General features: G+C 35.0%; 1 protein-coding gene across 2 annotated transcripts in view; it reads left to right on the forward strand.

Annotated features, from left to right (window-relative positions):
* ALG5 (ALG5 dolichyl-phosphate beta-glucosyltransferase) overlaps positions 1–17440 on the forward strand; it is a 42836-nt gene that overhangs the window by 14974 nt on the left and 10422 nt on the right. For both annotated transcript variants that reach the window (XM_019447738.2, XM_019447741.2), the window contains 2 exons: positions 11974–12033; positions 16734–16885. In XM_019447738.2, coding sequence (XP_019303283.1) covers positions 11974–12033; positions 16734–16885 — 212 coding nt within the window. The remainder of the gene's footprint in view (positions 1–11973; positions 12034–16733; positions 16886–17440) is intronic.

A 17440-nucleotide genomic window follows, 5' to 3' on the forward strand; every position in this document is an offset into this window, starting at 1 on the left:
TTCCCAGAGAACTGACAAAGATTTGGTAAATGTTTCTAATGCATTATGCCTCTAGCTTGGGGGAGCCATGAGTGGGAGGGAGGATGGGAGATGTCAGGTTGTTTGCAGCTGACTTTGTGTCATTCTACGTAGGGCAAAGAAAAATTAAATAATTTAGCCAAAGTTAGAGGGTGAACCAAACAATAAACAGGAGAAAAATCTGAACCTTCTGTGAATCCCAATTCCCTTTATACAACTCTGAAAAGGAAAGGAGGTCTGATGCCATCCTTTTCATTATCATAAGCTAATTTACTGCATTGTTACTGTAAATATTGAGTTTTAAAGAATGAAAGCATTTGATGATGATTAAACTTTTACTTCACAGCCTTGGTCTACAGCACCTCACAATATGTCTGATTATTTAAGAGTGTATCACAATTCACTTGAATGAATTTGAACTCAGTTTATTAAGAATTTTAATCAATATGCATCATATATTTCTTTTTGAAGGAGGCAGAGAAGTGACAAAGTTCTAAAATCCACTGTCTGGATCAACTCAGTAATAATTATTTTTGAATTGGGATGCTCTCTACTCATAATTATGACAAAACTCATAAACAGTCGGGCATTACTCAGAAAACTGGTACTCTGAAGCTAACATTCATAGAGGAATTAGAAGAAATCTTAATTATCTAATTCAGAGGTTGGCAGACCTCTTCTGTAAAGGCCCACAGAGTGAATATTTTCAGCTTCAAAGCCATACAGTGTCTGTTGCTACTCAACCCTGACTGTAGCACAAAAGCAGACCTAGATAATAGATAATTGAATGACCATGCCTGTGTTCCAATAAAACTTTATTTACAAAACCAAGCAGCAGGCCAGATTTGGGCCACAGCCTATAGATTACAGACCCTTGGGCTAATTCAGTCATTTATCTAGTATTGGAAACTTTTTATAATTACCAAGTGATCTTTTAGTCTTTGCTTGCATAGCTGTAGTGATGCCCAAGCAGCCCATGTATCTCAACTCAGTTACAGAGTTCCTTTTTGCATTAAATGCAAATATGCCTCCTTTTGATATCCCCTTTGGTTGGTTCTGTTTTTCATAGCTACACAAAATAGTCTACTTCTCCTTTGTGACAGCCTTTTGGAGAGTTAAAGCGATTTCCATGTGTCTTCTCTATTCTAAGCTGTCAATTGTTCTTCCAGTTTTCAAACAGCATATTTCTTTTTGTTATCATCCTGGTCATTTTCCATTGAAGATGCTTCAGTTAGCATGGATCTGGTTATACTGCATTTACATTGTTACCTCATAGCTAACTCTTTCATATGCAGTGCCATTGCCATTGAACCTTGTCTCCCTATCCTCAAACTGGCACAGTTATTTTTGTTTCTGTGTTTCTTTTGCCTTGTTTTATTTAGGAACAGAAGTGTGGATCTTTATTAAACATCAGCATATTTGATTTCTGTTTCTTAGGGTGTAGGGCTTTTTTTCCATCTTTAATGAAATTGCCGTTCCCTTCTCAATTCATTTAAGTCACAAATCTGATAAGCGTGGCTTGCGTATATTCCCTTGAGCACAAATAAAAATTGACTAGAATTTTCAGAACTAGTTCTGAAAATAATGAAACAAGAACATGGGTTTCAAAGTAGTGAAGTCCTGTTATGACCACATGACTAACCCACTAGATACTAGATACTAACTAGTATCTAGTCCTGTTATGACCACATGACTAACCCACTAGATACTAACCCACTAGTACTAATCTACTAGGCAGTAGTTAAATGTCTTTTACAGCATTGTGTTGACTCTCTGGAACATTTGTAATGGCTTCTAATGTTTTTTCAGTTGATTTTATTTTTAATTGCAACAAAAAGAAATTAACTACTATTTTGTACTTCTAATTCCTCTTAGAGTTCTGGTCAGATTATTCTTAATGAATTTAGAGAAGTTGCTTGCAATTTCTTCTCTGAAGAAGGTCTTTTAAGGTTTTAAATTAAATATATGTAATTTAGGTAGAGTTTTGTGTAACACACAAATAAAATAGGATTTACATTTAGTTCCAAATACTTTATCTGTATATCTTTTTTCTTTAAGTGCAAAGCTTTTATCCTAGCTTTTCAATTTCTTTTTTTTTCCTTTTTTTTAAAATTTTATTATTTTTTTTAATTTACATCCAAATTAGTTATCATATAGTGCAACAGTGATTTCAGGAATAGATTTCTTAATGCCCCTTACCCATTTAGCTCATCCCCCCTCCCACAACCCCTCCAATAACCCTCTGTTTGTTCTCCATATTTAAGAGTCTCTTACGTTCTGTCCCCCTCCCTGTTTTTATATTATTTTTGTTTCCCTTCCCATATGTTCATCTGTTTGGTCTCTTAAAGTCCTCATATGAGTGAAGTCAGATGATATTTGTCTTTCTCTGACTGACTAATTTCGCTTAGCATAATACCCTCCAGTTCCATCCACATAGTTGCAAATGGCAAGATTTCATTCTTTTTGATTGCTGAGTAATACTCCATCGTGTGTGTGTGTGTGTGTGTGTGTGTGTGTGTATACACATCACATCTTCTTTAGCCATTCATCCATCGATGGACATTGGGCTCTTTCCATACTTTGTTGATAGTGCTGTCAACATTGGGGTGCATGTGTCCCTTCGAAACAGCACACCTGTATCCCTTGGATAAATACCTAGTAATGCAATTGCTGGGTCATAGGGTAGTTGTATTTTTAATTTTTTGAGGAACCTCCATACTGTTTTCCAGAGTGGCTGCACCAGTTTGCATTCCCACCAGCAATGCAAAAGAGATCCTCTTTCTCCCCATCCTCGCCAACATCTGTTGTTGCCTGAGTTGTTACTGTTAGCCATTCTGACAGGTGTAAGGTGGTATCTCATTGTGGTTTTGATTTATATTTCCCTGATGATGAGTGATATTGAACTTTTTTTTTCATGTGTCAGTTGGCCATCTGGATGTCTTCTTTGGAGAAGTGTCTGTTCATGTCTTTTGCCCATTTCTTCACTGGATTATTTGTTTTTTGGGTATTGACTTTGAGAAGTTCTTTATAGATTTTGGATACTAACCCTTTATCTGATATGTCGTTTGCAAATATCTTCTCCCATTCTGTTGCTTGCCTTTTAGTTTTGCTGATTGTCTCCTTTGCTGTGCAGAAGCTTTTTATTTTGATGAGGTCCCAGTAGTTCATTTTTGTTTTTGTTTCCCTTGCCTCAGAGACGTGTTGAGTTAGAAGTTGCTGCGGCCAAGATGAAAGAGGTTTTTGCCTGCTTTGTCCTCGAGGATTCTGATGGCTTCTTGTCTTACATTTAGGTCTTTCACCCATTTTGAGTTTATTTTTGTGTATGGTGTAAGAAAGTGGCCAGGTTCATTTTTCTGCCTGTCACTGTCCAGTTTTCCCAGCACCACTTGCTGAAGAGACTGTCTTTACTCCATTGGATAATCTTTCCTGCTTTGTCAAAGATTAGTTGGCCATATGTTTGTGGGTCCATATCTGGGTTCTCTATTCTGTTCCATTGATCTGAGTGTCTGTTCTTGTGCCAGCACCAGACTGTCTTGATGATTACAGCTTTGTAGTATAGCTTGAAGTCTGGGATTGTGATGCCTCCAGCTTTGGTTTTCTTTTTCAAGATTGCTTGGCTGTTCGGCGCCAGCTTTTCAATTTCTTAACCAGTAATTATGTTACCTCTTTTAATAAAATATGCTTGGGTTTGCAATAATTTTTCTAAGCCAAAATATATGATGATCACTTGTTTAGTTGCTTAACTGTTCACAATAGAATCAAAACTTCCTGAACAGGTAAAATAGATGACAAAAAGTCTGCATTCTATTAACCATAGAGTCATTCCTCAGGCCATGACTTGGATCTTAAATTCTCATTTAGACACAGTTTCAACAAACTTAGTTTTTAGGTTTTGAAGGGCACAAATGATTAAAGGTAACATGTGAAAGAGATATGGAGTAAAACTGCATTGACAAAAACTGTAGGGGCAGATATTAACCACCACCACCGCCACCACCCCACACCCAAACACACCCTTCAGTCTGGAGCAATTGCTACCTAGTGGCCCTGAATGTTCCTTTGTCTTCAATTCAGTAGTCCTGGGCCAAAATGTGGGTTTGGTACACCAAAACTTCATATATGTATACATGGTTTGGCTTTTTCCTTAAACAGGAACGTGACAATTATTATTTCCTTTTTTTTTTTTTTTTTTTTTTTTTTGTGACCATGGGCAGGTTCAAGAGCCTGTTATGTTTGTGTCACCCTCTCAGATGACCAAGCATGCAAAAGAGATCCCTGAACTTCCCAAATCATTTGTTTTATAGACCCAGCATTCTGGTGAGATCTTTTTGAAAATCAAACAAGGGAGAAAAGAAAAATTAAGAAGATAGTTTTGAAAATGTAAAAAGAGGAAGAGTATATGTAATTGACCTTTCAGGACAGTCTGTCTCAGCAGATCACAAAGTATGTTTCCCACACCTTTGAAGGACAAGAGCTGCCTATCAAAGCAGGTATATAATGCCAACCAACCTGGTTTGAAAGTGGGTATCTCTTAAGTACAGAGAAAGCAAAACTTTTTCTCTAGAGGACCAGAGGGTAAATATTTTAGGCTCCATAGACCACATGTGGTCCCTGTTGCAATACTCTTTTTTTTAACAACACTTGAAAAATCATTTTTGGTCATAGGTCATGAAAAAACAGGCAGCAGGCTGTTTTTGGCCCACAAATCATGGTTTGCCAACCTTGGTCTAGAAGATTGAAATCTTGATGTTAACCATAATTTTTGCTGACCATATAAAATTTTCATAAATTTAATATCCTCATGATTGTCAAGAGAAGATATCCTAATTTAAAAGGAGGAAAATAATTAGGCATCTTTTGTTGCCAAATTTATTTGTTGAATGTGCAGTATTTTATTTGATACAGTATTTTTATAGAACAAGTTAAAAGTAAGAATCAAAGGTTTGGGTGCCTAGGTGGCTCAGTTGATTGTCCAACTCTTGATTTTGGCTTGGGTCACGGTCTCCCGGTTCATCGGTTTGAGCCCTGAATCAAGTTCCAAAGTGGCAGTGCGGAGCCTGCATGGGATTCTCTGTCTCCCTCTCTTTCTGCCCTTCCCTCATTCATGCTCTCTCTCTTTCAAAATAAATAAATAAAATTTAAAAAAAAATCAAGGAGTGCCTGGGTGGCTCAGTCGGTTCTGCGTCTGACTTCAGCTCAGGTCATGATCTCATGGCCCATCAGTTTGAGCCCGTGTCAGGCTCTGTGCTGACAGGTTGGACCCTGAAGCCTGCTTCGGATTCTGTGTCTCCCTCTCTCTCTGCCCCTTTCCCACTCACACTGTGTCTCTTTCTCTCAAAAATAAATAAACATTGAAAAAAAAATTTTTTTAATAATAATCGAAAGGTTTAAATAATTCACATCCATTGATCCAGTAATACATATCTCTTAACCCAGCTTTGAGAAACTTATCTTAAGGAAATAATTAAGAATGTGTATAAAAACAAATTTTCAAGGATTTTTGCTTATTTTTTATTACAGCAGTGTTTTTTTAAAGAGAAGGAAAACTTAGAAACAATTTTAAGTGTTCAATATTACTTTACACAGGTTACATTCATTATAATAAAGGATGCTATTCATTGTATACAACTAGGTGAAAAAAATTTTTTTGAGACAGAGCATGAGCATGTGCCCAAGTGAGGGAGGGGCAAAAGGAGAGGGAAAGAGAGAGAATCTTCAGCAGGCTCCACACTCAGTGCAGAGCCTGATGTGGACTCCATCTCAGGACCATGAGGTCATGACCTGAGGCAAAATCAAGAGTCAGATACTTAACCCACTGAGCCACCCAGCCACCCCCAAAAAATAAATTTTAAACATCTGGATATATATAGATAGCTAGAGTTATATCTAGTAACCTACCTATGGAATTGTCTGTGGATAGTGGAATTATGGATATCTTTTCAAATTTTTATATTTCTTTAATTTTATTGTTTATTTTTAACAATGAAACTTTATTGCTTTTGAGGAAAATGGGTATAGGATTTTTTTAATTTTTTAATAAATACAAATTTTTCTAAACTCAGTACTTTGCTTTATATGCTAAGTTTTCCATTTCTGCCCATATTGGATGAATACGACTGATTTCATCATAAATTGTTTCAACTTCATTTCTATATATCTATCTCACTTGGAGTCACGTTTGCCTCATGGAGTACCTGTGCCAATTTCCATTTCCACTTCAGTAGGTTTCTTAATTTTGGGTTCAGAATTCAAATGCACCTAGGTTCAAATTCCATGTGACCTTGAACAAGTTAATCCATCCACCTCATTTTCCTCACCACTGACATATGGACAGTGAGCCTATGGACAGTGATGGTCAGTGGGCTTTGCACTGACATCTCAGAGCCTGCTTGGAATTCTCTCTCCCATTATCTCTGCCCCTTCTCCACTCCCTCCCTTTCTCTCTCTCTCTCTCTCTCTCTCTCAAAGAAATGAACATTTAATTTAAAAAAAGGAATAAATCCTGAGGTGATGATTAAAATGTTTTAAAATGCGTGTCAAGTGTTTATCATTATGTCGAGCCCTCAATAACCATCATCTCTAATTATAAATGTTAGCCCTTATGCTTAATTCTCAGAGCTAATTCTAATGTTACTGTTTATAATTGTTAGTATAAATTAGATCTACCTAGTTCTTCAATTCTATTCTTCTAGTCTATTCCTTTTCCCCAGTGAATTGTGAGAAAATACTTAAATGGAAAAGTATCAGAGTTCTGATTAAACGTTTCTTTCTAGGAGACAATATGGTACCAATTTACCACTTTTAAAAGCTAGCTGTAATATTTCAGTGACTGAAATATTCATTTTTTTCAATACTACAAGAAAATTAGTGATACTCTGAAAGAGGCATAAAGGAAAGAGACTCCATGTTTACATACATTGTCTAATATGAGCAGTTTTTAAAACAAGACTATCTTTTCCTGAAGAATAACTGACTGTTCTAAAAGCCGTTTAGATGAATTCCTTGCGATAGTGACATTAGTACCAGGGATTCAGTTCTCACACCAGAACTGAAGATAAACAAAATTCTCTTAAAAGCTTTTAGGAGATTTTAAATGAAAGCTTTTGGTTTTTATTTGTTTTTGTTTAATTAAATGGCATTCTAATTCTATTTAGTCTCTGAAAGGTGGGAGGAGGTCCGTTTGTTTTGTTTTGTTTTTTCCTATTGCTTGGTAACATTACTGTTCTTTTTGGATTTAAAGTTGAAGTTTATTTGCCATATACTATTTGAACTTTTTATATAGGTCTTCTTTAAGAAAAGCATTCTCAGGTTACCTGGGTGGCTCAGTCAGTTGGGCATCCGACTCTTGATTTTGGCTCAGGTCATGATCCCAGGGTTGTGAGATTGAGCCCTGTGTCAGGCTCTGCACTAAGCATGGAGCCTGCTTAAGATTCTCTCTCTCTCTCGCTCTCTTTCTCTCCTACCCCTCTCCCCTGCTCATGCTCTCTCTAAAACATACACACGTACATACATACGTAAGTAAAAATAAAATAAAGAAAAGCATTTCTCTCCCTTCCTGAGGAAAGTACCTCTGCCAGAAAAAGAAGGGAAGAAATTATTTCTACTACTAAATAGTAGGCAAAATATATAACAGATAATTTTCAAAAGCAAATATAGCCAGTAAAATTTCCCAAAGTTTACCTTTTCATTAAAAAGGAAATTAGGGGTGCCTGGGTGGCTCATTCAGTTAAGCATCTGATTATTGATATTGGCTCAGGGTGTGACTTTGCAGTTGTAAGATCAAGCTCTGCATTGAGCTTTGCACTGACATCTCAGAGCCTGCTTGGAATTCTCTCTCCCTCACTCTCTCTGCCCCTCCTCCACTCCCTCCCTTTCTCTCTCTCTCTCTCTCTCTCTCTCTCTCTCTCTCAAATAAATATTTAATTTAAAAAAAGAAAAGGAAATTAGATCACAAAGGGTTATATTTTTCCCTTTTAAAATTAGCAAATTTAAAATGAGAATAATTAGAACTGTCAAGGATTGGATGAGGTAATCAATATTATACCCATTTAGTGGGAATATAAAGAGCTTTTTAAAGAATAATTTGGCTCATATATATTTAAAACATTCATACTTTCAACTTAGTATTCTATTTGTATGACTTTTTCCAAAGAAGGAAATCCAAAATACAATTAGAGTTTTATATTCAAAGATGTTCTTTTGAGCCCTTTTCTGAAAAACATGAAATTAGAAATAGTCAACACATACACAAACAGTGAAAGTATGGTAAATCTCTATGGTGAAATATAATACTGCCCTTGCCCTTGACACAAAAAAGAAAGATGGCGACATGCAACACTGCTATGATAAGTTCTTGAAAAGTAAACTTGAATTTTATCAAGCTTCTAACCCAAAAAACCAGTTTACAGGGAACACTGGGAACAGAGGAACATGATAAATGTCACCAGTGTGGATACAATCAACAAAATCCAAAACCTGGGTAAGTCTACAAGACAAGTTACATAGTTTCTTCAACAAATAAGTATAAGAAAAAAAAAGTAGGGGGAACCCACAGGTAAAAGAAATAGCAGCCAATTTGTTGAGTGGGGTAGTGATGAGGGGCTGTAGAAGAAGCAAGGTTGGCCATGTATTGGGTTTTTTTTTTTTAATTTTTTGTAATGTATTGATAATTGTTGAACCACATTGTGGGTACATGAGGGCTTCATTTTCCAATTCTCTCTACTTTTATGCAAAACAGTGAACTTGAACATAAGAAATTTTTGGATTATTTTAAATGGAAAAGAACATGACATATAGGTGAATTTCAGCTATGGTTTTAAATGCAGAGAAAAAAGAATACAAGGAAATATATGAAATACTATCAGTGGCTGCTTTTAGGTAGTGCGATTATACATGACTTTTCCCTTTATAATAAAGTTTTACTATGTGTAAGTTTATGGGCTTGACAATTTTTTTTTTTTCAATATGCACTTTTTTGTTTATTTTGGTGAATGGTTTAAAGGTCAAATGGTATAAGAAGAAAACAGTGAAAGGAGGCCCAAGCTTCATTGCTCAGCTTAGTCACTTAGTTACTCTCAGAAGTAACCAGTATTATTTATTTCTTGCATATCCATCTGGAAGATGCTATAAGTATTCTTTATTTAAAAATGCAGATTGTAACACTATTACTGTTCTGTTGTTTCCACTTAATGATGTACCTTGGAGACTGAGCCACATTTATATAGCAGAGTGCTTCCTCATGCTTGCACAATTATCATAACTAATGCCTTTGGATAGACCTACAGGATTGCTTTGCTGCTAGAAGCAATACTGAAATGATTAACCCTGAATGAAAGTCCTTTCCCACATATACAAGTTTATTTACAGGAAAATTCCTGGTGGTGGAATTGGTGGGTCAGATTATATGTATATTTGTAGTTTTGATCATTTGTCACATTGCTGCCTGTAGAGTGTGTAGGCACCATATAGTAAATACTGTTCGCCTTGCTCTTAAGTGTGATTGAGGATGTTTTCAATTGTTTAAGAGCAGTTTTCACTTCCTCTTTTATGAACAGTCTGTTCATAGACTTTGCCACTTTTCCAACTGAGTTGGGTACTTTTATAATAGTTTGTAGGAGTACTTTAGCATTTTGGAAGTAATCCTTTTGTCTGTAATATAAATTACCAATATATCCCCCAATATATTTGTCTTTTAATTTTGAAAATGCTTAGATTTTTGTTAAAATTTTAAAAAAGAATTAAGTTCATTTTAAGACGAGGGGAGGGGCAGAGAGAGAGAGAGAGAGAGAGAATCCCCAGCAGGCTCTGTGCTGTCAGAACAGAGCCCAACACAGAGATTGATCTCATAAACCATGAGATCATGGCCTGAGCTGAAATCAAGAGTCGGATGCTTAACCAACTGAGCCACCCAGGCGCCCCTCTCTCTACACAGTTTTTTAAAAAAATTGTTGTCAAATTGATCTATCTCTTCTTCTAGATTTTGTGTACTTAATGTTTTCCTTGAGGTCATTTTATTTAAATTTTTTTTTTCAACGTTTTTTATTTATTTTTGGGACAGAGAGAGACAGAGCATGAACGGGGGAGGGGCAGAGAGAGAGGGAGACACAGAATCAGAAACAGGCTCCAGGCTCCGAGCCATCAGCCCAGAGCCCGACGCGGGGCTCAAACTCACGGACCGCGAGATCGTGACCTGGCTGAAGTCGGACGCTTAACCGACTGCGCCACCCAGGCGCCCCACCTTGAGGTCATTTTAAAAATTATTCCTGGGCCGCCTGGGTGGCTCAGTCGGTTGAGTGTCCGACTTCAGCTCAGGTCATGATCTCACAGTTTGTGGGTTCAAGCCCCACATTGGGCTCTGTGCTGACAGTACAGAGCCTGGAGCCTGCTTCAGATTCTGTGTCTTCCTCTCTTTCTGTCCCTCCCCCAGTCATTCTCTCTCTCTCTCTATCTCAAAAATAAATAAACATTAAAAAAGTTTTTTAATTATTCCTGATACTTTACACTTAAATCTTTGATGTATCTGAAATATATCCTACTTTTCAGTATGAGGCCCAGGTTCAACTTAATTTGGTTTCCAAGTGGCTACCCAGATGCCCCACAGCATTTATCAGTTCAGTTTTTGCCCACTGCTTAAAAACATCATCTTTGTCATATTCTAAATATCCATATTTGTGTGGTGTGTGTGTTTCTGGCTTTTCCTTTCTGGTTCATGGACTCATCTATTCATTTTCTAGTACTGTAGTTTTAATTATTATAGCTTTATAATGTATATTAAATCCTCTAAGGCTAGTCATTCCTCATTCTTAGAATTTTCCTGGTTCTTTTGGTTCTTTATTTTTCAATATTAACTCTTAAAATTAGCTTGTCTGGTTCAATGGAAAATTATTTTGATATTTCTATCAGTATGGTACTAAATTTAAAGATTAATTTTAGGGAGAATTGATTTTTGATACACGTTCTCATCCATGATCATGGTATGCCCTTCTATGTGTTGGATTCTTTTGTTTCCCTTGGTACCATATACATGTTTTCTTTATTTAGATATTGCTACGTTTTCGTAAAGTTTATTTCTAGATTTTCCTTTCTTGACTTTACAAATACTGTCTTCCATTATATTTTCTGATTATTGTTTGCACATATGAAGACTAAAGTATGATATTCATTTTGTTCTACTTTTTTAATTCCCTTAATGTTTGTAGTAGTTTTTACTATAGTAGTTGATAATCTTGGATTTTCCAGAAAGTAATGATTATATAGGTATAATCATACCATCTGCAGATACCCTTTTCTTTCTAATACCACTATTTTTCCCTCTAACTATATTGATACAGTGTTTTTAATCAGAAAAATCATTTAAAAATATGAATTTTCAAGTTGTACATGCCCCTGATATGTAGCCCTGAATATTGGCCTCTTAGTAAGTATAATCAGGCTTCTTGAAACTGTACATATTCTGAATACCTTAGTAAACCTTTGAAGATATTTAATGTGACTTAAAAAAAAATCAGTGTCTAAAAAATGAGATACTTGGATTGAAAATAAATGTTTTTATTAATATTTATTTTTAAAAATTTTTGTTTACATTTTAATTAGTTAACATACAGTGCAATATTGGCTTAAGGAGTAGAATTCAATGATTCATCACTTACATACAATACCCAGTGCTCATCACAAGTGTCTCCTTAGTACCCATCTAGCACATCTCCCACCACCTCCCTCCATCAACCCTCAGTTTGTTCTCTGTCGTTAAGAGTCTCTTGTGGTTTGTTTCCCTGTCTCTTTTTTCCCCCCTTCCCATTTGTTCATCTGTTTTGTTTCTTAAATTCCACATGAGTGAAATCATACGGTATATGTCTTTCTCTTGACTTATTTCGCTTAGCGTAATACACATTTGATTATTGATATTCAAATATAATATTCAAATACTGACAAATCATTTTACTGCTTTTTCCTCAGGACCAAATGGCTATTGCATGTGGATCTCGAGCTCACTTGGAAAAAGAATCAATTGCTCAGGTGAGGCTTTACTAACTGGCCTGGATCAGATTTTGTTTTTCTTTTTTTCATACTCATTAGCAAAAAGCAAGCTTTCATGTTTGATTTCATAAAGATGAATTTCTTTTCAAAGGGAAAGAAAATAATTTTTTACTGTGTGAAAGATTAACACATTTAGGAATTGATTATTTTTTTCAGTGAGTTTACAAAAAAGGATGTAGACTTCACTTTGACTTAGGATGCAAGCAGCTTATTTATTTATTTTTTTTTCTTTTTAAGACACAGGAGTCCCCATTCAGTTCTGATATAAGGCAAACTTTTCTAAATGATACAGTTCTGAACCATTCAGCTTACCTTTACTTTTTCTTTTAATGGCACATTTAAGTACATTTAAAGTTTGTTTTTTTCCTTTTTTTTTTTAACTTTATTCCTCTTAAAAAAGCACTGTATCTTAAAATTTAACAAGTTGTGACTGCCCTCACTAAAGACTTTAAATTCTTCATTTTGTAATTTGTATTATTGGGCTACAAAAGTTGGAATAACTTGGGAGGAAAAAATAATAAGGAATTTATTCTGTGCAATTTTAAATTCTTTTTTAATTTTTAAAATTATTTTAATTATTCACTTAAAAATGTGGGCCCAGTGTATCAAGCCCAGTAATTGTCCATTATATTCTTTATGGTTCATCTACTGGAGTCGCCAAATAGATCAAGAATAAAGCAGTATTTTTCAATCCAAGGTCAAAATTATCTGGGGAGGTTTTTTTCTTTGGTTTTAAACATGTGTATTTCTAGGCCAATCCCAGGCACACTGAATAAGACTATAGAAATGAGCCAGGAATCTGCATTTTTAACAATTTCCCAGGCCACGCTTACACCCAGAGTTTGAGAACCAGTGGAATAAAAGGTTAAACCTTTCCCTCCCTCAATGATTCTGAAATAACACACAAAGAAATTTTTTTTTTTTTTTCAAGATATACTGATGGCAGGGTCATAGAACCTCTTAAGAATTATGTTCAGGTATGGAAACCTAGACTCTTCCTAAGAAATAAATTATTTTAATATCTTCAGCATCTAATCCAGTGTTCCGTGTCTCTGTGGACACTCACTGGTTTTAAAAAAGGTAATCTGTTAACCATCGAGGTTATCATACTCCTAGAAATTTAAAATTGGAAGATTGCTTAGAGATTAGCTAGTCTAGCTTCATCAATTTACTGATGCACAGGGGATAAGAAGAGGAAGAGTATATGTCTAAGATGTTTACATTATTTGTAATTTTATACTTATATAAATTTTATAATTTTATAATTATAAAATAATAGAAACTATAGGGATGCCTGGGTGGTTCAGTTGGTTGAGCATTTGATTCTTGATCTTCACTCAGGACATGATTCCAAGGTTGTGGGATCGAGTCCCATCTCAGGTTCCATGCTGAGTGTAGAACCTGCTTAGGATTCTCTCTCTCTCTGTCTCTCTCTCTCTCTCTGTCTCTCTCTCTCCCTCTGCCCTTCTCCACCTCTTTCTCTCTTTCCCTAAAATAGAAAAAATAAAAAATAAAACCTAATACTTGATATCTAAAAACAAAAAAGAAATGATAAAATGCTAAATTCCAACAATAGAAAATACAGATATTTTCCTGGATGAAATATGCAGCCAATAAAACAGATGATCATGCAGGCTATATAATAATATGAGAAAATATCCAAAATATTAGGTTATATGAAGAAAAAAGAGTACAATGTTATAAATATTGCATAATTGTTTATGTAAAAATTATCTGTATAAACAAAAACACTTAATGAGACCAGGCTGATATTAAATTAATGATTTTATGTTTATTTTTTTCCTTTTTAAAAAATGTAGAAAAGTAGAAAGGATAATGTATTTGGTGAAGGAAAAAAGATTTGGAAAAATAGGAAGCAAGAGAGTAATTAAGAAGCTAGTGAAGGCAAGAGAGAGTGTGTTCATATGCCCATATGTTCTGTGTAACAGTTATAACAGGGATGTTTATATTGTCTGGGTATTCTTGCATTTATTATTTTTAAAAGATTCAAAATAGAATCCATTGGTGTTTATTTGATGTCCTTAGAATTTCTTCAAAGAGTCTTGGCTTATATCTTGGGACTTCTTTGAACTTATTTTAAGATAATAAAAGTACCAGTCAGCTTTAAATTCCACCTGAATTCCTTGTTTACATTTCATCAGCATTAGAGAGAATATTGTTAATAATGAAGTAGTGAATGTCTTTTTCCTTCATATTTTTAAATGTCTATTTCAGAAGTTCGTATAATGTTATTCTATGACTGTTAGTTTTATGTAACTAAGTCCGTTGCATAATATATTTTTAGATGTCTTATAAATTGTAAGATATTTTGCAAAGTTAAAATAAAAATTAAAGGGAGATCCTCTTGTTTGTATGTTAGGAATCAAATAAGTTAAGTTCTTCATATGAAGTCCATGTGTTTCTGTTTTTTTAAAAATAACCATTATCCTTAAACAAACAAAAATGTTCTATTAACATCCAAGCAAGAGTGGCCATGAATATTTCCATTTGGTAACCAGTAAGTTCACCTAAGTCACATTCAAGATCATTCAAGGAAAATAGTTTATAGGCATTATTATTATTATTTTTTTTTTACCTTGTGATTTTAATTTTTCTATCTTTCAGTTTCTATTTGTTCCTTTTGTAAGCATAAGTGCTCTTTTGGAGGTTTAATCAGTCAACCAGTATTTATTGGAAATATTTTATGTGAAAGGCTCTGAGCAAGCTGTTATGAGATTACCCAAGTATTTTAAGATGAGGTTTCTGCCCTATCTGCTTAGAGAGGTAAGACCTGTTTACATCAGAACATAACTAATGATTCTAGGTGATAAGCGAGAAGTGATAGATCCTTCCAAAAAGTTTGTTTTACAGTTGACAAACATTTTGCAAAACTGCTCCAAAGTGGTAACTGATTTATATTTCCATTAGCGGAATAATCCCATTGCTCCACATCCTAACGAAAGATTTAATGCTATGATTCCTTTTAACGCTTGCCAGTTGGATGGGTATAACATGGTATCACGCTATGGTTAAAATTTGGTTTTATTGGTTGCTAATGAGAATGACCATTGTTTTATATGTTCAGAGGGCTCTCTTGTGTCCTTTTCTGTGAGCTGCTCTTATGCTCTTTCCAATTTGCTTTAGTACTCTTTTCACTTTTTATTTCTAGAGAGTTCTAAAATTTTATCTAATGTAGAAAGAATGGAGACTAATCATTTTCAGTTATTTGCACAGCAGCTATTTTGTTCCACTGTGTTATTTCACTTTTTTTTCCTTTGTAATGTGAAATATAATAAAAACACAGAGAAGTACGTACACACAAACACACACACACTTAAAAAAGTTTCACATACCTTATAGATAAGTGTTTTATTCTTTTTCCCTTCCTGCCCTGTTTAATACACAAATGAAACTGCAGTTAGGATGTAAAGTGAGCTCCCAAGCTTTCTTCCTTTATTAAAAACATTTATTGAGTTCCTGTTACTGTCTGTGCCAAACACTTGGCTAAAGGCTTTAATCTTATCTCATTTAATCTTTACAGTAACTTTGTGAGGTGGGCATTTTCGTTCCCATTTGATAAAAGAGGAAAGTGGGATAGAGAGTTGAAGTAATGTGCTCAAGGCCACCCTAATCATTAATGTAGCCAGGATTCAAATAATCAGTCTGCTCAGGTCACTGGCTTTCTGTACTTTGTTGTGTTATCACTGGTCCGTCATAGTTCTGTTTGATAATAATAGAAAAAGCCACGTAAATGAAGAATGACACTACAGATTACAGTTATAAAAAGCAAAAGCCAAAAGGAGGAAGGGAAACACTAAATAGTATGAAATATTAAATGTTCTACATAGATTCTTAGTAGGTTGCTAGTGTGTATATATTGTGTATCATTCCATGGATCTATTACATTGGAGAAAACTTTTAATCTTAAACATGAAAGTCTTGAATATGATAATTAATGACCTATTTATCTTATGTTTTAATGTTTGCAATGTTTAATGTATAATGGAATATTATGTTGTGTTACTATTATTAATAAAAGTAATTACTAATAATAGTGGATATTCAGATAGGATTACAGACCACTTAGGTTTGATATCCAAAGCATTAAAAAACTTAATTGTTAAAAGTATATTTATCAGATGTCTGCCATACCTAATTGAAGAGACTGTTGTTTCAGACTCCTTAGTCTGTGACTTTTTGACAGATACTCTGCTGTACTTTTTCTATCAGTATTCTCATTAACTAAGCACAGAACTTTAGGTTTAAACCATAGTGTTTTGTTTTTCCAAGAATCTCCAGTAACTGTCACCTTTTTTGAAACTGAAATCTATTTGGGGCAAACAGGCACAAAATCTATAGATGAACCAGATGCTGGTTCATCAGCCCAAAACTGCTGTGGTGTACTTCTGGTAGATTAAAGCCCTGATCTCTCACAGGTACTGTGATTCTTCTTGTCTGATTCTTCTCGAACCTGTGGGAAATGAATAACTGCTCCCCTGGTACCACTCCCCTGCTCTAATATAATATACTTTGCCAGTGAAGCCAACAGAACAATGGTATTCATATGTAAGATCTACCCAGTCAATTAAATATTAAAATGCAGTTGTCTACAGCCAGGTGTTTTCAATTGTCCTCTACAGATTAATGGAAAAGTCATTTATATTTTGTCTTTGTTTTAGCGTTCTTACTTCCGTACTCTGCTCATGTATGGGTTCCACTTTCTGGTGTGGTTCCTTTGTGTCAAAGGGATCAGAGACACACAGTGTGGCTTCAAATTATTAACTCGAGAAGCAGCTTCACGGACATTTTCATCTCTGCACATCGAACGATGGTAAGTTCCCAGCAGATGTCCTGGGCGTGTCTTACACAGCAGTTGTTCCAGGCAATGAGAAACAGCCCTATATTCTCAGAGTGAACACTGAAGTTTAAACAAAATTGACACTTAATGTATGTAAAGTTAATCTGTGCCTTTATTCTTTTACTGAGTTGGATCTAATTTTCAAAATCTCAAACCAAACATATGGTATAAAGTTAATTTTTTCACCTTAATTGTGGATGGTACAAATTGAAAAGCCTTAAAAAAGCCTGTTTCTTTAGGCTTCCTTCTTTTCCTTTGAAGAAAAAAAAAAAAAAAAAGCTCAGAAATAGCAAAGTGAAAGAGGGTACCCGTTTTCTTTTTGTTCTTTCCTTTTCAGTAGTAAGTTCCCTCTCCGGCGTATGACAAACCAGTCTTTGGACCTCTGCATCCCCTTCTACCTTCTGTGGTTTGTTTGTTTTGTTTTTAAATTTTAACGTTTGTTCATTTTTGAGAGCAGAGAGAGACAGAGTGCAAGCAGGGGTGGGGCAGAGAGAGAGGGAGGCACAGAATCTGAAGCAGGCTCCAGGC

This window comes from Panthera pardus, unplaced genomic scaffold, assembly GCF_024362965.1.
Source record: "Panthera pardus isolate Hobbes unplaced genomic scaffold, ASM2436296v1 HiC_scaffold_1, whole genome shotgun sequence".
Lineage (NCBI taxonomy): Eukaryota > Metazoa > Chordata > Mammalia > Carnivora > Felidae > Panthera > Panthera pardus.